The sequence below is a fragment of the Anthonomus grandis genome, chromosome 22, assembly GCF_022605725.1.
Source record: "Anthonomus grandis grandis chromosome 22, icAntGran1.3, whole genome shotgun sequence".
Lineage (NCBI taxonomy): Eukaryota > Metazoa > Arthropoda > Insecta > Coleoptera > Curculionidae > Anthonomus > Anthonomus grandis.
The window spans coordinates 28,470,472-28,497,746 of record NC_065567.1 but is presented as its reverse complement, the minus strand read 5'-3'; the positions used below and the strand labels follow the sequence as shown (position 1 = coordinate 28,497,746).

The following is a 27,275-nucleotide window of genomic DNA, read 5'->3' as shown; positions in this document are numbered from 1 at the left end:
GACATCACTTCTTCAATCGTTGGAAAATCTTTGACCACTAGGCCAGTTTTTGAAGTTTGGAAATAGAAAATAATTTGAGGAGGCTAAATCTGGCAAATAAGGTAGCAATTCAAACTTTAATTCGTTAATTTTGGCCATTGCAATAACGGATTTGTGAGCTGGTGCATTGTCTTGATGAAACAACACTTTCTTCTTAACCAAATGCGGCCGTTTTTGCTTGATTGCTTTGCTCAAACGTTGCAATAAGTTCGCATAATACTCGCCGTTAATAATTTTACCTTTTTCAAGATAGTCAATGAAAATTATCCCTCGCACATCCCAAAAAACCGACGCCATGACCTTGCCTGCAGATGAAACGGTTTTCGCGTTCTTTGGAGCCGGTTCTTTCTTTTGAATCCATTGTTTTGATTGTTCTTTTATCTCAGGTGTGAAGCGATGAACCCATGGTTATGAAACGACGCAAAAATTCTGTTTTGTTGCTATTAAATTTCGCTAAACATCTTCACGACACTGTTTTTGCTCGAGTGTGAGCAAACGTGACACCCATCTTGCACACAGCTTTCTCATGTCAAAATTTTCAGTTAATATGCGATGTACCGCACTTTTTTAAATGCCTACTATGTCCGCTAGCTCGCGAACTTTCAGTCGGCGATCATCCAGTACGTTAAAATTTCTGGAGTCGTCAGCTCAGTTGGTCGACCACTGCGATGCTCGTCTTGGCAGCTCGTACGGCCTCGTTTAAACTCTGCTACCCAATATTTGACTGTTGTTAACGAAGGAGCAGACTCACCCAGAGTAGAATCCAGTTCAGCTTTTATATTGGTTGGGCTGAGGCCTTTCAAATAAAAGTATTGTATCATATAACGATGACCAATTTTCTCCATTTTCACAAATTCACTGAAAACGTTCACTATTGATCATCACTACCTACATCTCTAGGTCAGGCCGGGTACTTCTGGGACCACCCTCGTAAATCAATGTTATCAATTAATTTAAAGAAACATGTTAATTTAATAAAAAACAATTTATTTGTAATTTTTTTGTTTATTGCTATAAATAGCTATTAAATTATGAATTTTATCATTTAAATTTAGAAAATTGTAATTTTTTTGAGTATTTTTGAAAATTACTCCATACGGTTATATATTATGAACTATAAATACACAGGGTGTTCCATTAAAAAAAACATAAGTTTGGGTTATAGCTCAGAAACTATTGATCAAAAAAAAATTTACACCACTGAATTTTATAGAAAAAATCTTTAAGAATGAATTTTTACTTTTACAAAAACTTTAAAGATAACGGAGATACGACGGGGGTTCCAGAGTGCAAAAATTTCAAAAATGCCCTGTATCTTAAAAAATAAAAGGGCTATGAAAATTTTGTAAACAGCATCTTTAATTTTACGAAAAAGTAGCACAGTGTGGCGAGAACCGCAACTCTCTATCTCTAAAAATAACAGAGATATCCCGCAAAAGTACCTAAAAAGGGACACCTTGTACATTTTTAATATTTTTTCTAAAACGCACTTCTATAATAGTTATATTTATTTTAATAGAGTTTATTCATTTAACCGTATCTTAAATAATAACAAAGATACCAATAGTGCCAACTTAATCGGAGGCACCCTGTATAATTTTGCAATTGTTGATCTGAAGAACAAGGTTCTGGCAATCATTTAATGATATCTTAACCTACCTGCCTTTTTCCAATTTTTCAAGTCATTATGACTGATCAAAATAACGTTGCTAAAATATCGGTGCAATTCACATGTAGACCAAAATGGAAACTAGTGTACGAGCAACAACCACAAGCTATGCCGCTGCTTATAGTAATTTAGGTAAACACTGAGTGTTACCAGAGGCAGAGTAAATGGTTACAGTGCCGTCCGTCCGAGTACAAAACGACCCGGGATTTGCATAACATTACGCCATTACGCGATTCATTACTCCCGTCCCGTCTGGACGCAACATAAAATCGATGCCATCTGATGCCATTACATTACATACTTGAATTACAACCGGCATCTATCAGAAATGGATCGATGACTCTTTGGCTCCGGCTCGCGAATCACTGAATCACTCTAACTTTTAGTTTCGAAATTTAAAGCGGTAGTTGTAAAACTTGAGGAAAGCAAGCAGCGAGATGAATACATGAATATTAAACTATTTAGGAAAACAAGTTCCTTAACAGTGAATTTTTGTGAGGAATCACTCTCGTATGAAAAGTGGGTTATTGTGTAACAACATACTTGTCGCGTCATTAAAATAAATTAATATCTTAGCTCCGCTTCGCCCGTATTAGACGGGCTCAACAATAACACCGTCATACTAAAATAATTCGGTCTGGATGTGGATTGTGTGCGTTACTTTGTTGCCGCTAATTTTATCTTCCGGTGAATACTTAACGGTGACAGCTTCCCCCCATAAAGTAAGCATCGCATCCCCGTTTTGCTTGTCTTGATTATTATTGTTTTAGGGACATGGCATTATAGTTATCGCGAAGTATTTAGCGGGCGAAAACGGATATTCCCGTACCGCAACGCGCTTTTTGGTAGATTATATTTCCGCCGCTGTTGGGTTTGATATTTCATCCCTGTGGCGCCAGTAAAAATTTTATTTATTAGTCCCATGTCGCTTTTTTGTTTAGGGGTAGAACTCATTTTTTTCTATAGTCTATTTAAAATAGGTTGAGAGTAATAAAACCTTATCAAGTATGTAAAATGGGTATAGGGTGGCTCTACAATAATGTATGTCACTTACATAATTTATATTGCGAAATTAGTTTTTTTTTTAGGTTTTGAGTCAGTTTATGAGTTTTTTTTATTGTTATTCATCGGATAAATACTGAAAATGGCACGACAAGTGCATGCAGAGTATTATAACTTTATTGAAAGGTAAAAAAAATTGTAGTGAAGAAATAGTCTATACTTGTAGTGAAATGGTAGATTAAATTAAAATGAAAATCCTATCCATAATTGAAAATCAAGCTCAATCAAACCGTTCTTATATAACTTCTGGGGTACTACAAGGATCCGTCTTGGATCCTATCTTATTTCTAATGTACATAGCAGACATGTATAAGGTTGTTAAAAAATTGCAGTTTGCGGATGATACGCAAATTTATTATTCTTTTAAAGCTGATGACGTATTGGGGTGTTGTAGTAGAATAAATGAAGATTTGTCATGTATCTCAACTTCCTCGTCGAGCAATAATTTAAAATTAAATTCTAGCAAGTGTTCTGTCATCTATTTCTCTTTAAAAAATAAGAAATAAATTGTCTTGGATAATCTACAACTATTTGGGGGGGGGAACGCAGTTAAAAATAGTTGATAACATTAAGAATCTTGATGTGATTTTCGAGGAGGACTTGAGATTCAAAATGCACGTTTCTGACGTAATTAAAAAATCCTATTTTGCGCTCAAACCATTGTACACTAATAGAAGTATCATTAGCTACAAATTACGCAAGAAATTATGCGAGCTATTAGGACTTCCTATTATGAACTACTGTAACATTGTTTATGTTCCTTGTTTAGATAAAGTCACCCTATATCGTTTGCAGAAGCTTCAAAATTAATGCGGTAGATTCATTTTTAACTTAAGAAAATATGATAGAGTTTCAGAAAAATTCATCAGTTGGCCGTTTTTGTGCATCGATTGCTTGGTACATCCTCCCCTGCTTACCTTCGCAAAAAATTCAATTTTCGACGTCAATCTAAGATGTATAAGTAAATTATCGGCTCCTCGTGTTTATTCTGCCTTATTTCACAGATGTTTTATTTTTAATGCTGTTGCGGTGTATAATGAACTTCCGAATTCACTTAAGTGCATATCTATTGCTGGTTTTAAAGTAAAGTCAAGGTCGCATTTTCTCACGTTACATCACATCCAACTCAAGATAGATTTCATGGATTTCACGGGTTCTCCATTATCTTCTTTCTATAACTGCTATCTATGTAATTTGGTATAACATTTTGTTCATGTAATTAAAGGTTAAGTTGATTAGCCCTAGGCTAGACTTTATAATTTCCGACATGTTTCAGACCCAGTAGTGTCCATCATCAGGGGATATTGGCTTGAACAAAGAAACAAGACAAACATACACAAGAAAGACTTAAAATTAATATAACGCACTTTTACAAATGTTTAAAATTGGTACGAGTTACGCACACCAGGGTTTATGTCAAAAAAACCTTCAATTTATTTATTTTTTAAATTTATATTCTATGGTTGACAAAGATGAAAAGAGACGTCAATAGTTGGACTGATTCAATAAGACAAAATGTTCCTCGGCCATATCTCGGGAACCGTTCGTTGTACCACTTAAGCGTAAAAAAAATCACATTTTCAAAGAGAACCTTGATGAGATTTATCATTGTGGTGAACAAAAAATTCAGTTATTTTCAAAATAAAGATGGTTGTGGGCGTTGAATTGTTTTTGCAATAACCTGCTTTTACTTCTTAACGATTTGGCCGATTTTAACAAATTTCATATAGTTGAAAAGAGCATTTATTGGGCAATAATACTCAACTTAAATATAGTTAATTTATTTGAATCCTTCTCCACCAGGGGGCTAGTTATGACACCATGACTCAAAATCCTAAAGAAATCAAATGGAATATGGCTTTTTTTATGAAAAAGTAGCCAAATAACATCCAAAGAAACCAGTGAAAACCGTTTTTTAAAATCTCTTTCCTCTTATTGGGAAAATGAGATCTTTGAAGGTAAATTTCCTAAAACTATTAAAAATTCAGCTACCAAATGAATAAGATGTTATACAGGCAATTGTGGGTCCAAAGGGTTTAAACGCATCCTAAACTTATTAAGTCACTTTAATATTAATATCGGTGTTTTTGCAAACATTTTTGGTAAAAACAAGAGGAAAGTAGAAGGTTCATAATAAATGACGCGGTTAACATAGTGATTAGTACGTTGTGAAGGAAAGCAATGGATCAGTACTATAAAAAAAAAGAATTTGTAAAAGGCAAGAACGATGTATAAAAAGACTATGAAGAGTTAAAAAAGTAAGTATAAAAATAGTGTACGTTACATATAACATCTGTATATTATATATAACCGCTAATATTTTTACTCTGTGTTTTTATTACCAGCCTTATTTATTTATTTAGATCAGCAGCACAATGAAGTTGCCAAATTAATATATTAATTATTATGCTAATCTGCTGTGTTTCATTTAAAAATCGCATCTACCTATATCCTTCTTACCATTATATACTCTCTACCTATTTGAAATAGAGTATAGTCTCCACCAATACATTAGTTGTTAAAATAGGTGGAAAATGATCCTTAAAACCCCGCCGAGTTTTCTATTGCACGTGCCTTTTTATTACTACGGTAAAATTGAATATATTTCCAAGGAAAAATATCGTTCCTAATGAATTCCCGTTATTGGTCGGATAGATTCCTTTGAGCGCCTGTTATAATGGTATATTCCCGAATAAGTTCCAATAAATACGAAAGAGTCGCAATAGAAACATGCGATGCACATCTGCAAAATTCGCAAGTATCAAAAACGACGTTCGAGTATAATAAATTTAAAGGCGGTAGTTCTTTGTGTTTGTGCAAAAACCGGCAAAATGTTACGTTAGAGATAATATCCTACGTAGAAGTAGTAATAGCAGTACGAGCCATCAATATTTCATTCCTCTACATTATCAGGGCACGAGGAAAAAGTAAAGAGGTTCGCCACCGCATTACACCTGATAAAAACTCGTATATTACTCCGCCTTTGCTGCTGCTATGCTGATACTTAACCGTTTTTTGCGTTTCCTTCCACATACCATTTTCTGTTTGAGGAATATTTTTACCTTTTACCCACACATAAAAAAATATTTATTAAAATCAGAAAATCTTTGACAATATTATCGAGAAATAGACTCATGTTTTAAAAAAAATTAAATCTTTTATGTAACACAGATATCTCATCATCTGCTGATTCTGAATTACTTAATAAATATTTTGCCAAAAAAGGTCCTGAAATGAACAATACCATTTAGTTTCAGAGCATCTGCAAAAAGCAAGAAATTGCAGCAAATTAATGTGTAAAGACATTAAAAAGGAGTAATCCAACGTGTGAGTCCTAAGGAACACTTCTACTGGATAAGTAAGTTAAGCTTATGAAGCAGCATGTTGTGTGGGAATCTATCAAATGCCTTGGAGAAGTCGATGTATATTGTATCTATCTGAAAATACTTCTCCAAGGCATCCAACGTGAAGTCTGCGTGAGTAAGGAGGTTTACTCTGTAGATTTACAAAGTGTAAATCCAATAATAATAATAGATCCAACAGTGGGGATAGAAAGTCGCAGATGAAACTTTCCAGTAGGTAAGTAAATTATTTTTTCTATTGAGTGGTTTTGCCATAAGAATTTTTCAATGTTCTAGGTGTTTTTTAGTTTTTCTAGATCGGTTTGCCACAAATATATATTTTTAAATAAAAAACATTTTTTTAAAGAGATTTTTTTTTATTTTCTTATTTTTTGAAATAAATCATTGTTTTCTTCAGGCTTCCTCTAGTTGCAGTTCAAAGTTTTTTTAAGGAAACCTATATTTCACGACTTCTAACTAGTTTTGCCAGGAATCCTTTAAATGCCCTTGGTTCAGGCAAGAAAAAATTGAAATAATGAAGTGCCCATCCCAGTCTCCGGACTTCAATAGACATTTATAGGATATATTGGATAAGAAAATACGGACAAACGTACTAGAATTTTATGAAGCCTTAAACTTAGCATCGAAAAATTTGGATTTTTTAATTATTTACATATTGGTAGGTTCAATAAGTTATCTGGAAGTAATTAAAAATAACGGAAATTATTACTAAATATTAATTTTTCTATTTCAAAATAATAAGTTACTCTACTTTTTTCCAATATATTTTTTTTAGTTTACGAATTACACAAGATTAATTTATTTTTGCAGAATTTAAATAAAATTTTTCCAAAGTCAAAATTAAGTTTTTTTTTAACACGTTGAACGCCACGTGCTCACCGGTGGTCATCATTAAAATCAGGCAGGGGACCTCGTGGTCACGGGTGGACATTTCTTGTGTCGCTTGTCAGGACCAACATTTGTTATTGAGTTTTATCGATATTTTGGACTTGGTATGACCTTAGAGTAATTATTTTTGATAAATATTTTCTTATTATGGTATCTTTACTTACTTTTTTTCATGATCCACCAGTAGTCACTTGGTCCTAGAATGTAATTTTACATTTTGGGACCAAGTTACCGTTTTTACCGTTTTTTTATTTTATGTTTTTGTTTTACAAATTAATTATTTGTTACAGAATTAATTAAAAATGACTGTAAGACGCTTAACAGATGCTGAACTTGCCGCTGAATTAGAACATTTCACTGATTTGAATAATAACAGGATTTTCGGATGATTCAATCAATGATCGAGATTTTGAGCCGGAGGAGAGCAGCCCTGATTCAGAATCTGATACTGAAGATGGAGGAAATAATTCGGATGAAGATCCGGATGATGTTGTTCCTTTAGCAAATCTTATAGAGATGGAAGCCTGTAAATGGAGACCGTTTAACATTCGATACATTTCCGAACAATACAGGAGTAAATCTGAATCTAAGAAACTTGGCAAAATGATTCTATCTTCCTAGTTCCACTCTCTATCCATTCTTCTTCCTCACCAGAACTTTTGGTGAGGAAGTTCTGGTTTTCTCTTTCAAATTTACTTTTTTCTTTTTCTTCTCGTTTTCTTTTTTGGCGTGATACCTTCGCCATGCGTCAGAGGTAACAACAGATGGAATTTTGTCCTTAATTTTCCTTTTTTTTGTTTGAGGTTTTGGGTCGGGCCTAAATAACGCCTTCTTAAAAGGAGTTGGAACATTTGATGCATCAAGGCTTTGAAAGGAGGTGCTTGGCTGGCCATGGGTGTTATTATAAGATGTGCTCGGCTGATCATCAGTTATTGTTGTTGGAGTGCAAAGATCTTCGGCAACAGAAGCAGGAGCAAGATTAGTGGGAGAATGGCTAAATCGATTATCTGCAACTGAGTCCATGGCCCCTTTTTCATTTGTTACTTCTGCATGTTGAACATCTGAACATGTTTTTAGTGTCCAATTTTTCCAAATTTCGAATAAATGCTTATCTTCCACTGGACCATCCCAAGAATGTTGGTTTAAGGAGTTCCTGAATGTAGTTAGCTTTTCTTGCTCTCAAAATTTTTCAAGGCAAGCAAGGACTTATCTATTGTAGCGTTTGAAGCCATAGCAGCTACAGGGATGTCACTTGAATCGTCATTTTTGGCAGAAATTTTACCAAAATGTACATTGTCAACATTAAAGGGGCATAAACCTGAAGATTCAAAACCATTTTGAATGGTTTCTGGTTTAATGTGTCCCAGGGCCTATTGCCAAAGTTCTCCATCCTCCAATTCTGTAGGCTAATTTAAGGGGCCTAAATACTGCAATGTCGATAGGCTGAAGGATGCGTGTAGAATTGGGATATAAAGCTATCAACTCAATGCCATTATCACTGCAGAATGTTGATAAATGGCGAGTTAAGTGGGACACATGGCCATCTACAAAAAAGAGAACAGGTTTTTGAATCCCCTCTTTTATGAGCCATGGAATGAATATATTGGTGATATATTCAGAAAAAGTGCTTGAACACATCCACCCATTTTCGGATGTACCCAATGCCCAATCTTTAGGCACACTTGACGCTATGGCAGATGGAATTCGCTCATAGGCCAAAACTATCATCGGCGGTGCAATATTACCAGCTGCATTAGCTGTTTCCAGTACGATAAATGTTTTTGTCTCCTTTTTTTGCTAACACTTTTCCTTCTTTGGGTGAGAGGTAAAACGCGCTTTCTTCAGCATTGAATACCTTTTTGGGGTCATCAGTTACTTGATAGAGATCATAGGACGTTAAATACTCCTTTATTTCCTGAAACCATCTACGAATTTGTCCTGAAGTTACACTTTCTGTGATATTCTTTGTGAAATTTCCGGATGTCTCCTCAAAAATAGCAGAAACCATTTGTCGCTAGGACGATTATTGTTAGTAAACGATTTTGCCCGTTCTGAATGACTCATGATTTTTTCAACTGAATCTAAAAGCTGCATTTTTCAAACGGGAAAATGTCTTTCAGATAGTTCAATAATCCATTTAACCAATAGGGATTCCTCATGCTTGCTAAGTATTGTTGAGGGCCCCATGGTACAAACAACTTCAGACTTTCCTTGCATCTTATGAAGTAGGGTTGTCCGTGGAACATGGTGGTTTCGAGTAGCCACTGCAACTGGTACACCATTTCTTACTTCCGCCAGTGCAGCTGTCATTTGGTCAGAGGTATAATTTCTTCTATGTGACATTTCTGAAAAAGCAGAAGGACTTAAATATATTTAGTTTTGGCTCATCCAAATATTGTCATCATTGTCTTGATACGTATTTCACCCTTAAAATGTGATTGGTCAAAAGTATTAAAAACCAATAGTTGACAGTTGTGTCAATAACTGGTGGAAGGAATAGTCCTTGAAACCAGTTATTGACACCTCCACTTCCTTGTAAACAAATAAATATGGGGGGGATTTTTTAATTCATTCAATTTCACTAATTTTTTAAAATGTGTCACAAAAATTTACTTACCTTATTTTTTACACTAAGGAGCACAAAAAACACCATGAACATGAACTGACCTGACAAAATGACTGACCAGAAAATTCTGGAAATATGTTCAGGGTTGCCAGATTTACAGAGGCTTGCATAGGTTTCACATTTAATATGAAATTCAAATACATTTTCTTATTTTAGGGAAAATTGTAGAATGGTGTCAATGATTGGTGAAATGTCAATAACTGGTTGTTTACCTTAGGTCGACCTGATCAGATGCCTTTTGAAGATCGATATAAATTACATCGACTTATTCGTGATTGTCAAGAGTGGAGCATACAGTGCATCCCAAAAGTTATGTCTAAATTCATTTAAAATTCAGGGGTGTGTTTGAAAATAAAACGCTCGGACCCGTCGATTTTTATTTCAAGTTGCGCATTTTTGTACGTGAAGTTTGTATATATACAGGATTGCTCAAAAAAAAATTACGACCATCAAGAACCTTCTTTTTATTTCATCTTTGAATTTCGCGTGGAATTCTACGTATGTTTCATGCATCATGTCCTATACCTAAAGTCAACAAGGCGCGCACTTCTCTGCGAATTCTCTCTTTCAAAGCGTCTAGATTATTTAGCCTATTAACAAATACCTTCGACTTGAGGTATCCCCACAAAAAAAAGTCCATTGGTGTTAGGTCAGGCGACCTAGCAGGCCATTCGATGGGTCCTCTCCTTCCTATCCAATAATTGGGAAAGGTTTTATCCAAAAATGTACGCACAGTGGCAGCATAGTGCGGAGGAGCGCCATCTTGCTGGAAAATTAGTTCTTCGTCAGGATAGTCTGGGTCCAATGGATTTGGAAATAAAGCTAGTAATGCTGGAACTAGTTCAAATTGGAGAAAATCGAGTCTCGTTAAAGTCTGTTCAAAGAAAAAGGGACCCATTACTCTTCCGCGCACTATTCCACACCACACATTTAGTTTTTGAGGGTACTGTGTGTTTACCTCCAACATCCAATGCGGATTTTCTGTTGCACAATATCGACAATTTTGTCTGTTCACACTAACATTCAAACAGAACGTGGCTTCAACGGAAAAAATAATATTTGTTACTAAATTATGTTTTGTAAGCATTCACAAAGCTCATTTTGCCTATCGAAATCGTCATCAAATAACTCTTGCACAGGAATAACTTTGTAGGGGTGATACTTGTGCTTTTTAACTATTCGGTGAACTATAGATTTCGCCATGTGTAAATTTGCCCCAATCTGCGACAGAGGAGTGCATGGATTTTCTTCCAAAGAAAGCAAAACTTCAAGTTGTTCAATTTCATCTCCAGCAGGAGGACCAGATTTGGGTAGATCTCTAACATGACCGAATTCTCTAAATTTAGCCTCTATTCAAATCAAAATGCTTTATTGTCAGAAAATTTACATTTTATCGACAAAGCTAAAGAAAAAAAAATACAAATATAAACAAATATACATAAAAAAAAATACTCAGACAAAATACACACAAAGTAAATAGGTACATAACAAAACAAAAATACTGTACAAATTATCAAATTGTACAATTTGGTCGAAATACATAAGTAAATAAAATATTTTTTATATACAAATATTATACATTATATGTATAAAATTGTCAAAAACCTTCAGTCTCAAAAAAAAACATACAATAAAAAGCAGGCAAACGTTTATCATTATTATTTAAAACGTTATTCTACTCACCACCTTTTGACATATCGGAGGACGATCAGGATGGATTTCATTGAATAATTGAGCAGCTTCTCATTGAGTACGTGTTCTATCACCAAACCATGCACAGAATTTCTATTTTTTCTCGTTCCATTAACTTTACCATTGTGAAAACCGCAACTTTACTCGTACACTTCACACTTGACAATATCTGTTTGGCGTACAACTATCATACAGTTTCTATGAAAATACACGGTCACCAGCCAACAATAAAAAAACACAAATGTATGGAATTTTGCTCTGTATAAAAATTCTCAGAGATAAGGTGAACTAAAATAATAATCCTTGGTCGTCTTTTTTTCGATAACTTTTGACTCTAGGTATAGGACATGATGCATGAAACATACGTAGAATTCCACGCGAAATTTAAAGATGAAATAAAAAAAAGGTGCTTGATGGTCGTAATTTATTTTTGAGCAACCCTGTATATACAAACTTCACGTACAAAAATTCGAAATAAAAATCGACGGGTTCGAGCGCTGAATTTTAAATGAATTTAGACATAACTTTTGGGATGCACTGTATAAACTGGGAAAAACATCCCAAATGAGTGACCTATTATTCACTAAGTTCAGCCATGATTTGTAATTAGCTTCAGTTTAGTTTTATTCTTTTCATGAAAATGCTAATTTTCTTTTGATTTAAGAAAAAATTTCTAAAACAATTAAAGATGAAGGAGTAATAAAGGCCGCCGTGTGTAGTATCGAAAATCACTTAACCCGCTTAATAAACTGGCGTGAGTTAAAGGCGAAGTCGCAATAAGTTTGAACGTTTGCAATTAAATTCCCTTACCGTTTAAAACGTGGACAGTTATGGACGTTTTCGCATAATTCCCGAACGAGCATGAATAGTTTCCTGAATGGGTCCGTTCCAGTGGGGCAATGGTCAGGGTCGAGATGGCCGAGTTCGTCTCTTTTGTTACGTTCGATCTGGAATAAAAAATACCAATTTAAATGCTTGCTAAATGATTAAATTCAATTAAAAGTTTTCCTTATACATTAATTAATTTGCGCAGAAAAAAGTTTATATCATTTTAATATTGCTCCAAACAAAAAGCTATTAGTAATTGTTAAACGATAAATGGGAAAATTAAATTAGAAATGTTGAATTGGCGTAGTGTAAATATTAATTTAGTCCAGTATAAGCTGGGCATTATGCTAGCGGAAATTCCATTATATCAAATATTAATATTGGAAAATTTTATTAAAATTCGAACTGCGAATAAAATATTGACGTAAATAGAACGAAAGAAATAATATTCGTAGTAAAAGTGAGAAGGGCGGCATTTCTCAGTTGTTCCCTCCGGAATAGCGAACCGATCCTTTGGGTAATGAAGCTTTTTTACTTTACAAGCTTTTGTGTTTATATAAATCGTGAAGTCCCGGCAGAAGACGGAAGAAAATAAAAAGGTATTTAATATCCCTTAAGTAAAAAGGCGACATTCAATTTAGTTATGTTTTATTAAATAGTCTTAAATATCAATAAGGTTTTTGCGAAAACACCAAAATCTCATAAAACACACGCAGAACCTTGATCTTAAAACCCTTCCCTACTCAAATTCAATAAGACATTTCTTGAAATTTAACCCCTATGGGGTTCCCAGTAACACGAAAGGTAAATATTGAAAATCCGAAAAAAGACCAAATAAACTGAAAGCGCTCGACGAATTTAATACATCAGATACCAAAAAGTGTTTTCCATTTTTATAAAACTGCTCGGAGTGGATTTCCACTTTAATCGTATACAAGGTGTCCCCGATTCCATAGTAATTTCCTCATTCCACAAAGAGTTAATAGGGAAATTTATCTCGAAAAAGACATTAGTTAACCAGCACCTGCCTCTACCAATTTTAAAGGCGAAAAAATCCAATTTCACACTTCGATAGAACACTTATTTCATTATCGGTACAAATTGAGTCTTCGGCTTTAACACTGAACCTACTTGAAATTCAAGGAATCCCCTCACGCCCCGAAAGTTTCATTGAAAATGCTAGTTTTAAGAGACTATCCGTATTTATATTCTACTTAATTACATGCTACCTAACTATTATTCAATAACCAACGAGACTGCTCCGACGGTTATTTATTTTGAAGCATAATTGTTTAATTAATGGGATTTTGGGAGTTGACTTTAAAGACACATCAATAATTTCTTCCAGGCAGTTGAGGTTATAAAGAATTATGGCTTGAAGTAACTTAACTGTCTAATATTAGAAAATAAAACGATGATATAGAAAATAGATGGAAAAATTGAATTCTCATTTATATATCTTTATCTCAATCTGAAAATTAAAAGAGGATGAGAATAAAATTATGTTTTTCAGATATAATTACGAGAGAAAAACACCATTTCCAGGGGATCCAAACACTATTTAGAAAATAAAACTTTGATCTAGGAAATAGGTGGAAAAATTGAATTCTCATGTGGGATATTATGGGGAATATTGGAAATTAATGATTTTAATATTGCGGAGGGTTTTTGGGTGGGGTCAGAAATAAAACAGAAACCAGAAATGTCGACGTTTCGACTTATATTAAGTCATCCTCAGGACACTGGTTGGTTCTACATTGTAAAAGAAAACACTTGTGATTTCTGTAATTCGCAAGTTGTCTGCTGATGCTCGCCCGTTTCTTCAAGTATTCATAGGTTTGTATTCCATGATTACGTTTTATATTTTTCAAAAATCCCATCTATCGATGTTCCAAGTTTTGGTTATTTTCAGTTTCGTGTTTGTGTCGTGTTTGTTCACAAACACGAAACTGAAATTAATGATTTCGTTGTAAAAGAAAAATCAATAATTTCTTCTCAGGCAGTTGAGGTCCAGAGTAACTTAACTACTTTTAAAAAAATCGTCATTATTTATAGACACCTATAAAAAATCAATAATTCTTATTAATGATTTCTTTTAGGTACTTAAAAAAAGAGAAGAAAAAGTTGAATAAAGGTGAAATAAAATTCATAAATTGCCTATAAAAAAAAATCAATAATTTCTTCCAGGCAGTTGAGGTTATGAAGAAGAATGACAAGAAGGAGGTTATGAACAAGAAGAACAAGAATAAGGTTATGAACAACTATGGATTAAAGTAGCTTAACTGTCTGTAATATTTTCGTTAATTTGTTCCACATACTTAAACGTAAAAGAAGAAAATTAAGAGAAAGAAGAAGAAAACATGCAGGATAAAAAAAATAAATAAGAAACATCAATAATTACTTCCAGGCAGTTGAGGTTATTAAGAAGAATGACAAGAAGAACTATGGATTGAAGTAGCTTAACTGCCTGTAATATATTCGTCAATTTCTTTCATGTACTTAAAGAAAAGGACAAGAGAAAAAAGAAGGAGATATGCATAATCAAATAAATTAATTGCCTATTAAAGAAACATCAATAATTTCTTCCAAGCAGTTGAGGTTATGAAGAGGAATGACAAGAAGGACTATGGATTGAAGTAGCTTAACTGCCTGTAATATATTCGTCAATTTCTTTCATGTACTTAAAGAAAATGACAAGAGAAAAAAGACGAAGGAAACATGCATGATCAAATAAATTAATTGCCTATTAAAGAAACATCAATAATTTCTTCCAGGCAGTTGAGGTTATGAAGAAGAATGACAAGAAAAATTATGGATTGAAGTAGCGTAACTGCCTGTAATATATTCGTCAATTTCTTTCATGTACTTAAAGAAAAGGACAAGAGAAAAAAGAAGAAGGAGACATGCATAATCAAATAAATGAATTGCCTATTAAAGAAGCATCAATAATTTCTTCCAGGCAGTAGAGGTTATGAAGAAGAATGACAAGCAGAACTATGGATTGAAATAACTTAACTGCCTGTAATATATTCGTTAATTTCTTCCATGTATTTAAAAAAAATGACAAGAGAAAAAAGAAGAAGGAGACATGCGCGATCAAATAAATTAATTGCCTATTAAAGAAACATCAATAATTTCTTCCAGGCAGTTGAGGTTGTGAACAAGAATGACAAGAAGAACTATGGATTGAAATAACTTAACTGCCTGTAATATATTCATTAATTTCTTCCATGTATTTAAAGAAAATGACAAGAGAAAAAAGACGAAGGAAACATGCATGATCAAATAAATTAATTGCCTATTAAAGAAACATCAATAATTTCTTCCAGGCAGTTGAGGTTATGAAGAAGAATGACAAGAAAAATTATGGATTGAAGTAGCGTAACTGCCTGTAATATATTCGTCAATTTCTTTCACGTACTTAAAGAAAAGGACACGAGAAAAAAGAAGGAGATATGCATAATCAAATAAATTAATTGCCTATTAAAGAAACATCAATAATTTCTTCCAGGCAGTTGAGGTTATGAAGAAGAATGACAAGAAAAATTATGGATTGAAGTAGCGTAACTGCCTGTAATATATTCGTCAATTTCTTTCACGTACTTAAAGAAAAGGACACGAGAAAAAAGAAGGAGATATGCATAATCAAATAAATTAATTGCCTATTAAAGAAACATCAATAATTTCTTCCAAGCAGTTGAGGTTATGAAGAGGAATGACAAGAAGGACTATGGATTGAAGTAGCTTAACTGCCTGTAATATATTCGTCAATTTCTTTCATGTACTTAAAGAAAATGACAAGAGAAAAAAGACGAAGGAAACATGCATGATCAAATAAATTAATTGCCTATTAAAGAAACATCAATAATTTCTTCCAGGCAGTTGAGGTTATGAAGAAGAATGACAAGAAAAATTATGGATTGAAGTAGCGTAACTGCCTGTAATATATTCGTCAATTTCTTTCATGTACTTAAAGAAAAGGACAAGAGAAAAAAGAAGAAGGAGACATGCATAATCAAATAAATGAATTGCCTATTAAAGAAGCATCAATAATTTCTTCCAGGCAGTAGAGGTTATGAAGAAGAATGACAAGCAGAACTATGGATTGAAATAACTTAACTGCCTGTAATATATTCGTTAATTTCTTCCATGTATTTAAAAAAAATGACAAGAGAAAAAAGAAGAAGGAGACATGCGCGATCAAATAAATTAATTGCCTATTAAAGAAACATCAATAATTTCTTCCAGGCAGTTGAGGTTATGAAGAGGAATGACAAGAAGGACTATGGATTGAAGTAGCTTAACTGCCTGTAATATATTCGTTTATTTCTTCCATGTACTTAAAGAAAAAGAACAAGAGAAAAAGGAAGAAGGAGACATGCACGATCAAATAAATTAATTGCTTATTAAAGAAGCATCAATAATTTCTTCCAGGCAGTTGAGGTTGTGAACAAGAATGACAAGAAGAACTATGGATTGAAATAACTTAACTGCCTGTAATATATTCATTAATTTCTTCCATGTATTTAAAGAAAATGACAAGAGAAAAAAGACGAAGGAAACATGCATGATCAAATAAATTAATTGCCTATTAAAGAAACATCAATAATTTCTTCCAGGCAGTTGAGGTTATGAAGAAGAATGACAAGAAAAATTATGGATTGAAGTAGCGTAACTGCCTGTAATATATTCGTCAATTTCTTTCACGTACTTAAAGAAAAGGACACGAGAAAAAAGAAGGAGATATGCATAATCAAATAAATTAATTGCCTATTAAAGAAACATCAATAATTTCTTCCAGGCAGTTGAGGTTATGAAGAAGAATGACAAGAAAAATTATGGATTGAAGTAGCGTAACTGCCTGTAATATATTCGTCAATTTCTTTCACGTACTTAAAGAAAAGGACACGAGAAAAAAGAAGGAGATATGCATAATCAAATAAATTAATTGCCTATTAAAGAAACATCAATAATTTCTTCCAAGCAGTTGAGGTTATGAAGAGGAATGACAAGAAGGACTATGGATTGAAGTAGCTTAACTGCCTGTAATATATTCGTCAATTTCTTTCATGTACTTAAAGAAAATGACAAGAGAAAAAAGACGAAGGAAACATGCATGATCAAATAAATTAATTGCCTATTAAAGAAACATCAATAATTTCTTCCAGGCAGTTGAGGTTATGAAGAAGAATGACAAGAAAAATTATGGATTGAAGTAGCGTAACTGCCTGTAATATATTCGTCAATTTCTTTCATGTACTTAAAGAAAAGGACAAGAGAAAAAAGAAGAAGGAGACATGCATAATCAAATAAATGAATTGCCTATTAAAGAAGCATCAATAATTTCTTCCAGGCAGTAGAGGTTATGAAGAAGAATGACAAGCAGAACTATGGATTGAAATAACTTAACTGCCTGTAATATATTCGTTAATTTCTTCCATGTATTTAAAAAAAATGACAAGAGAAAAAAGAAGAAGGAGACATGCGCGATCAAATAAATTAATTGCCTATTAAAGAAACATCAATAATTTCTTCCAGGCAGTTGAGGTTATGAAGAGGAATGACAAGAAGGACTATGGATTGAAGTAGCTTAACTGCCTGTAATATATTCGTTTATTTCTTCCATGTACTTAAAGAAAAAGAACAAGAGAAAAAGGAAGAAGGAGACATGCACGATCAAATAAATTAATTGCTTATTAAAGAAGCATCAATAATTTCTTCCAGGCAGTTGAGGTTGTGAACAAGAATGACAAGAAGAACTATGGATTGAAATAACTTAACTGCCTGTAATATATTCATTAATTTCTTCCATGTATTTAAAGAAAATGACAAGAGAAAAAAGACGAAGGAAACATGCATGATCAAATAAATTAATTGCCTATTAAAGAAACATCAATAATTTCTTCCAGGCAGTTGAGGTTATGAAGAAGAATGACAAGAAAAATTATGGATTGAAGTAGCGTAACTGCCTGTAATATATTCGTCAATTTCTTTCACGTACTTAAAGAAAAGGACACGAGAAAAAAGAAGGAGATATGCATAATCAAATAAATTAATTGCCTATTAAAGAAACATCAATAATTTCTTCCAGGCAGTTGAGGTTATGAAGAGGAATGACAAGAAGGACTATGGATTGAAGTAGCTTAACTGCCTGTAATATATTCGTTTATTTCTTCCATGTACTTAAAGAAAAAGAACAAGAGAAAAAGGAAGAAGGAGACATGCACGATCAAATAAATTAATTGCTTATTAAAGAAGCATCAATAATTTCTTCCAGGCAGTTGAGGTTGTGAACAAGAATGACAAGAAGAACTATGGATTGAAATAACTTAACTGCCTGTAATATATTCATTAATTTCTTCCATGTATTTAAAGAAAATGACAAGAGAAAAAAGACGAAGGAAACATGCATGATCAAATAAATTAATTGCCTATTAAAGAAACATCAATAATTTCTTCCAGGCAGTTGAGGTTATGAAGAAGAATGACAAGAAAAATTATGGATTGAAGTAGCGTAACTGCCTGTAATATATTCGTCAATTTCTTTCACGTACTTAAAGAAAAGGACACGAGAAAAAAGAAGGAGATATGCATAATCAAATAAATTAATTGCCTATTAAAGAAACATCAATAATTTCTTCCAGGCAGTTGAGGTTATGAAGAAGAATGACAAGAAAAATTATGGATTGAAGTAGCGTAACTGCCTGTAATATATTCGTCAATTTCTTTCACGTACTTAAAGAAAAGGACACGAGAAAAAAGAAGGAGATATGCATAATCAAATAAATTAATTGCCTATTAAAGAAACATCAATAATTTCTTCCAAGCAGTTGAGGTTATGAAGAGGAATGACAAGAAGGACTATGGATTGAAGTAGCTTAACTGCCTGTAATATATTCGTCAATTTCTTTCATGTACTTAAAGAAAATGACAAGAGAAAAAAGACGAAGGAAACATGCATGATCAAATAAATTAATTGCCTATTAAAGAAACATCAATAATTTCTTCCAGGCAGTTGAGGTTATGAAGAAGAATGACAAGAAAAATTATGGATTGAAGTAGCGTAACTGCCTGTAATATATTCGTCAATTTCTTTCATGTACTTAAAGAAAAGGACAAGAGAAAAAAGAAGAAGGAGACATGCATAATCAAATAAATGAATTGCCTATTAAAGAAGCATCAATAATTTCTTCCAGGCAGTAGAGGTTATGAAGAAGAATGACAAGCAGAACTATGGATTGAAATAACTTAACTGCCTGTAATATATTCGTTAATTTCTTCCATGTATTTAAAAAAAATGACAAGAGAAAAAAGAAGAAGGAGACATGCGCGATCAAATAAATTAATTGCCTATTAAAGAAACATCAATAATTTCTTCCAGGCAGTTGAGGTTATGAAGAGGAATGACAAGAAGGACTATGGATTGAAGTAGCTTAACTGCCTGTAATATATTCGTTTATTTCTTCCATGTACTTAAAGAAAAAGAACAAGAGAAAAAGGAAGAAGGAGACATGCACGATCAAATAAATTAATTGCTTATTAAAGAAGCATCAATAATTTCTTCCAGGCAGTTGAGGTTGTGAACAAGAATGACAAGAAGAACTATGGATTGAAATAACTTAACTGCCTGTAATATATTCATTAATTTCTTCCATGTATTTAAAGAAAATGACAAGAGAAAAAAGACGAAGGAAACATGCATGATCAAATAAATTAATTGCCTATTAAAGAAACATCAATAATTTCTTCCAGGCAGTTGAGGTTATGAAGAAGAATGACAAGAAAAATTATGGATTGAAGTAGCGTAACTGCCTGTAATATATTCGTCAATTTCTTTCACGTACTTAAAGAAAAGGACACGAGAAAAAAGAAGGAGATATGCATAATCAAATAAATTAATTGCCTATTAAAGAAACATCAATAATTTCTTCCAAGCAGTTGAGGTTATGAAGAGGAATGACAAGAAGGACTATGGATTGAAGTAGCTTAACTGCCTGTAATATATTCGTTTATTTCTTCCATGTACTTAAAGAAAAAGAACAAGAGAAAAAAGAAGAAGGAGACATGCACGATCAAATAAATTAATTGCTTATTAAAGAAGCATCAATAATTTCTTCCAGGCAGTTGAGGTTATGAAGAAGAATGACAAGAAGAACTATGGATTGAAATAACTTAATTGCCTGTAAAAAATCGTTAATTTTATTCCCATGATCTTAAAAATTAATAATAAGTAATTGTTAATTTTTTTCGGTGCCACAGTATACGTGACCTTGACTTGGCCTTGGACGTGACCCTCGACGTCACCTCGATCCGACCTTGACTTGACCTTCGACGTGACCCTTGACGTCTGTTACAAATTCGCTAATTTCTTCCCAGCATTTAAAAAAGTGAAAGAAGAGTAAGTGGGATATTGGAAATTAATGATCTACTTGTTAAAGAAAAATCAAAAACTTAGGATAAAATGAGTGAGCTGTTTATAAAAGAATCTCATAATTGATTTCTTTCATATACTTAAAGGAAGAGAAGAAAATGAAGAAGAAGTGTGGAATAAAATTGCTAAATTGCCTTTAAAAGAAAATTAAATAATCTATTCCAGGCAGTTGAGGTAACTTATTTCAAATATAATTATCGAGAACTATGATATTTAAAATTCCCGATTACTATTATGTAACGTAGGTACATAGATAATAAATATTATTATAAATAAACATGCGTGTTGGACTCTTTTATTTGATTACTATCCAAATTTTATTAGCCACAGAATATTTATTTCAAAAGGGTATAATGCAGCAAATAATTATATACAAATAAAATGTGGAAGCTTTGAAAGTTCCATCAGCTAAGAGATTTTTTTTAATAAAATTTATATAACGTAAGTTAATAACTTGAAGGTCAATAACAATAGATTAACAGAATATAATGAGGTCCTGTTTAGGGTTTATGAAGGGTAACGTGGATTTGGGGCAATTAATTAATAAAAAAAATTAATTTACTTCAAGCAAACGCTCTGTAGGAATTAAACGCGAAGATTAAACCTAGTAAAACACTATATCCTCCTTTAGAATTGCGAAAAGCGACACGAAGGTGTGTGTGTGTGTGTGTGTGCACGCCCTTTGGGATGTTTTAAAATGTTCCCGATATTCTAATCCATTTATGTAACATGAATTCGCTCTTTCCTCGTATTCAGGCGTATTAAGTAAAGGGCGCAACGGCGAAATCGTGCCAAGCTTTAAAATTTTATAGCCCCGGTTTGTGGAAATTAAAAATAACAGTTGATTTATACAGCGGGTCGGGTTTTTATCGTTTAACGGCGACTATTATCTAAAACCCTATATAAGCATTAAGTGCTCAAATAACCCCATATATAATAACATACCCCGAAGTTGGTTAAGAGAAAGGGCGGCCAGAGGGTAAGCCGCTCTTAACTCCCCCTTAACCTTTGGTGGATGAGATAAAAGCGTAATCGAAACTTGCCGCCAAGGGCTCAATATAACATCAGGAACTAAGAAGGCTTCCTCCGATTGTCACTTACGTAATATAACTATATTCCCTACAGTATTATCATACAATTAAACTTTACACAAGTGGTATTTAATCTAATCACTTAAGCTTAAGCCACTTTAGGAACTTTATTATAGTTACAAATATGTCATTAATCAACCCCAACTTTTCTGTCAATAACATAGTAAAAATTTTTTTTTTTAACGCTACCTTTTCTCCAGGAAGCGTGAAAATTTGAAAAATACCTGCCTTTGTCCCTCTTATGGTGAAATTCGTATGAAATCATTGAGGGATGAAATCTGTTAAAATTCGAAGGGTCAAGAAGAATTTTCTTTGCAGTATAAATTGTAATAGAGTTTCTAATTCGACGTATGTATTATATGGATCTCGTCTAGTAGATAAGTAAAGTCCAGTTCACAGATCTATTAGAATCTTTGATGTGCCGCTAATAGTCCGTGTGCCGGTGTTGCTTGTATTGTTTAAATCGCAAAATTTTATGTGGAAAGAGTCATAAGAAAGAGTTTAATCAATTAAAAATTTTTTTTTTAATTTATACATTTGGTTCGTAAAATTTGACTTCACATGCCTACGTACTATTTTATTAGACGTCTGACCTCAGTTCAGCCACACAAGCGTGAAAACTTGCACAGGTCCGGCCTTAAAATTTATTTGTAATGGGTCTACCAATAGAAGTGATAGAAGTTTAGTGGGCCATGTACGCAAAATGGTATGTGTCAAAACGCGGATCCAGCATCAGTTGTGTTAAGTATACTATTAAGAATCGTTTAAGTCAAGAGCAACGTATAGCTATCTTGAAAAGGTATTACGAAAATGCGCAATCGGTTAGAGCCTGTTATCATGCTCTTAGAGAAGATTTTGGCCTTTTGAGCTTGCAATAAGGCGCACAATTATTAAGTTTGAACGGGAGTACACTCTTTTGGATAATAAGCCACCAACGCGACAAAAAAGAGAAGCCGCTGCAAGAGCGAATAACAATGTGTCTGTTTTGCGCCGTTCTCAGCAATTAGGCATTTCACCAATGTCTCTGTGGTGCATTTTAAAGAAAGACTTAGGCCTACATCCATATAAGATGGTTCTAACTCAAGAATTGAAGCCTGCTGATCATGGTTTGCGAAGAACGTTTACCGACTAGGCCCTGTTGCAGTTGGAACAAAATGCCGATTTTGGGAAACAAATCATCTTTTCAGATGAAGCCCATTTTTGTCTTAGTGGCAAAATTGTCGCTTCTGGTGTCTGTGTCTGAACAATCCCCAGAAATTAGTACAGGTGCCATTACATCCGTTAAAAGTGACTGTGTGGTGTGGTTTGCATGTCGGTGGAATTATCGGTCCATACTTTTTTGAGGATGCAGGGGGGCGTACTGTGACAGTCAACGGAGAGCGCTACCGCGACATGATTACAAACTTTCTTTGGCCTGCAATTTCCACCAAGGTCCTGTGATCTTATTCCCCTGTACTTCTTTGGGGATATGTGAAGTCGAAGGTGTATTCTAACAATCCTCAAACCATCAATGAGTTGAAAGTTAACGTAACTAGAGTTATTCGCGAAATTCAGTTAGAAAAAGTGATTGAAAATTTGGTTCATCGTCTAAACGTCTGCCGCCGTAGCCGAGGTGCACATCTTAATGATATTTTGTTTAAAACATAATGTTACATAATGAACTACAACATGAAACATCAATCATAGAAATTAACCAATTCGGTTTTATTTTTTACCAATTTAAACTTATATCATTCTTATTGGTAGACCCTATATTTAAAATTTTATCCGGATTTCCAACAACACTATTTTAAAGGCGATAGATCCATTCTTAAAGATTCCTTTAAAGACGCGACGAAAATAATACAAAAACAGCCCAAAAATTTATTTGGGTACAGCCCCGTAATTCTCAAAATCAGTGGGATAGAGAAAGATACACAATCACTTGCACAGCCTGAAGTAGGAATCGCCAGAACGCAGGTGTTTTATCTTTATTTAATAGACTGACTAAAAAGAGGTGAGAAGGCTGTGAGTGCTGGAAGTGTTTAAAATATTTTGTAAGATGCTTGGATTTAGTCCGCGCTCAATCTTTTTATATTATTTTCTTGTGATATTATTTTCTTTCTAAAAATTGACATTTTCGAAAGAAAAATAAAAAAATAGTGTAAAACATTTAAAATATTTTCACAGATAAACTATATACAATTTTGCCATTGTATATCATGCGACAATAAATACGACATAGGCGCACAGACTATTTAGTGCGGCAACTGCGACACATCAAAGATTCTAATAGATCTCTGAACTGGACTTTATCAGAGTATTATGCGAAATTCCTCGGGTTTCTTGACAATAAGTCCGTCACATTTACTGACTTTAATAATATTTATAATACTAACTACAGAAATACATGATAAAGCAGTTCCTCAAATGCGTTCATTGAAGAATCTACAGAATCTGCGAAGAAGGGGTGTCATATTTAAATTTATGAAGGGCATATAAGCTGTGATATTTTTCCCTGTTTTATAGACTACCAGAAGGAAAAGATGAATGTCTTGTGGAATACATGGATGGATGAAAAAAGATTTAAGAATCAGCTGAAATCTTTACTGGAACCAATCAAACACAGTAAAACTCTGACTTTACCAATTAGTTTAAATGTACTAAATTTTATTCAATTTTTTACCTTTGAGTACTAGTCTATTCTCCTAATTAATAAAAATCAATTGGGTATTATAGGTCTGGACTTTTAGCCTGTCTTATGGATTTTACTTTTAATACTTAAAAAATTATATGATAGTAAAGGTTTTTTTTTTTGTGATATTTAGTTTTAAAAAATTTTACTTACTTGCTACCATTCTTGATGAGTAAATTATCGCGTTCCCAATAAATCATATTGGTGATGTCGGTGCCGTTCTTCTCGAAAGTGCCGATATTCGTAGCAAGACAAGTTAAAACCAGAGAGCTGCCTCGTCGGTAATAACGTTCGTGAACTTCCCTCAGATACTCGTCTACGATTTTAACCTCAGGCGCTGTAAGGAAGAATAAAAAAAAACAGGGGAGATAAGATCGGATAAAATAGAGAAAACTATTATCTTAAAATAGGAAATGTTCCGCCACAAGCATTATATTCTATACTCGTGAATCTAACAATTTAGAAGTATCGATCGGGCGGGAAGCGGTAAAAAGAGCAACGGAAGTGGCCGCTCCTACTTCCTTACAACCCCCAACCAACACTATAAAACTATAAAACGCCCGATTTATTTGAAACCTGAAGAGAACTACCTCACCCCCTAGACTCCCGTGTAGCCATCACTTTAATATCCAATTTAAAAAACAGCTTTACTCGATAAAATTGTACTTAATAATTTTTTCCCATGTTTTACGGTTGGGTTTAGTTATTTTGTTGCGTATAACCTTGTTTGCAGTTTATGTGCGCACTGTATTTATCGTTTAAAACTCGATTCGAGGCAACATAAAAGTGATGACTCACTATTAAATCGAACCTTTGTTATGTAAACTAAAGTAGGTAACACATTTAACTTACAAGTAATAGTGAGATAAATCCTTTTGACTTTGGGAGGATGAGTGGCCACTTGACACTCGTACATGCCGTCATCCCTCTTTGTAACGTAGGAAATTTGTAATCTGAAGTTGTTCGGATATCTGAATGCCAGGTGGATTCTCTCGTCCTTGCTGTGGGTATTTCGTCCGACAGTCAGCAGGTTTATAATCTGATTACGCTTTTGTGTCCATGTCACCTGGAAAGATTTCCAGACCTAAAGTTAATTATAAAACAACTCGCAGTGTTTTGCTTTCATTTGAAGATCTGCGGCCATTTTTTTCCCGCTCCTCCCCTATTTTAAAGAGGAACCCCCGATTATCGTCCGATTAGGGGTGCAAAACGTGAACTTTAATTACAAGCATTGAGTTTGCCTAAAAAGGTGCGATAATCCGCATATTAAAACTAACGAATTTATTTCCGGTTCTCGCGACGCTAATTTAAACCGCGGGGAATAAATTAAAAGTGTATCGTGCAATTTTTGTTTCGCAGTCGAGCACGACTTGTTCGTTTCAAAGTGTTTAATTTGATATTTCATTAAGGCACCTCTTTTTTTTTAATTGGACAACCGGTTGAACAGTTTTTACTTTTAGGAATCAAGGAGGGAAATGCAATTTTAGGGTGATAGAGGCAGTAATGGAGGAGTGAAAAAACTCAAGTGGTATTATTACTTCTATGGCTCCAAATCACTCTCCTAATACATAATTTAAATGGAATGATATCTTTCCATTCAAACATACATTTTTCAGAATTTTCTAATTATTTTAATCGATTTCTTCTGGTTTTAGGCAGCTCACTTTATTTCTTTTATCAAGCAGTTTCAATTAAAGGTTTTTATTCATTACAGTCATTTTTTTTAGATATAATTGAAACTCATCAACTGCCTGAAAGGAACCAAAAAATAATTTGAACTTGAAAAAAATGCATGCTTAGAAAAGTGACGAGAGCTTCATGAAAAAAAATTAATTTGTCAATCAGTCAATTGTCAAGAAATTGTTACAATTTGTAGACAAAGCTGTAAAACAAAAAAGACACAAAAATACAAACAAAATACAATTAAAAAAAAAGAAAAACAAAAGAAAATTTAAAAAAAATAAATAAATAATTAGAATAGAATATCTACAATATATACAGATTAATACAATTTAAAAATTGTAAGTAGTCAAAAATATTATTATAAAATATACAATTTAATGTATACAATGTCAAAAAAAAAATCATTAAAAAATCTCTCTATTTAAAAAAAAAAATGTAAAAAATCCTAAAATAGCTACACAAAGCAGAATACCTAAACATGTACAGATAGTAAAAATACATAATCAGCTAGTGCGAAATTTTAAATTAATGATTACAAAAAAAATCGTTAACTGTGTAAAAAGCTCTCTCCAGTAAGAATGCTTTTAATGCTTTACGAAATGCAAAAAAAAATGTGATGGATTTAATTTCCAATGGCAGATGATTGTGCATTTTTTGCATTATATAATATGGAACTTTTGACCAACTCTGAATGTGGGGTAGGCAGGTATAGATCATGTTTCGTGTTTCTAAGTGGATAACTATGGGAAGGCCTATCAGATGATGCTGAACCGTGTTTGCGTATTAGACAAACGGACTCAAATATGAATAAAGATGGAAGACTTAATATTTGAAATTTTTTGAAAAAATGCTGGCAATGACTTCTGTATTTAAGTCTCAGTGTATAACGTAAAACTCTCTTTTGTAGTCTAAAAATACGGTCAAATTGAGTTGCACTACATGTACCCCAGAATGGAAGGGCGTATCGAAAGTGCGATTCAAAAAAGGCAAAATAAACTGTTCTAGAAGTAGACAGGCTAAGCTACTTAGAAATTGATATTAACGCAAAACAAGCGGAACTTAATTTTCTTGATAAAGAGTCAATATGTGTGTCCCATTTTAACGTGTACAAAAGATTGCAAGGTATTTTTATAGGACAACATTTTAGTTTTGGAAATGTTGAGACAAAGGAGATTAGAGTCGCACCATGATTTGATAGTAGTTAAATCACTTGATACGGTTCTATGAAAA

At 33.3% G+C, this 27,275-nt stretch overlaps 1 protein-coding gene across 1 annotated transcript in view; it reads right to left on the bottom strand.

The window, feature by feature from the left end:
* The window catches only part of LOC126748447 (hemicentin-1-like), a 48,232-nt gene that overhangs the window by 7,095 nt on the left and 13,862 nt on the right, over positions 1 to 27,275 (bottom strand). The window contains exons 4-6 of the mRNA XM_050457703.1: positions 25,215 to 25,428; positions 24,516 to 24,699; positions 12,149 to 12,285 (exon numbers count right to left, since the gene is read on the bottom strand). Coding sequence (XP_050313660.1) covers positions 12,149 to 12,285; positions 24,516 to 24,699; positions 25,215 to 25,428 — 535 coding nt within the window. The remainder of the gene's footprint in view (positions 1 to 12,148; positions 12,286 to 24,515; positions 24,700 to 25,214; positions 25,429 to 27,275) is intronic.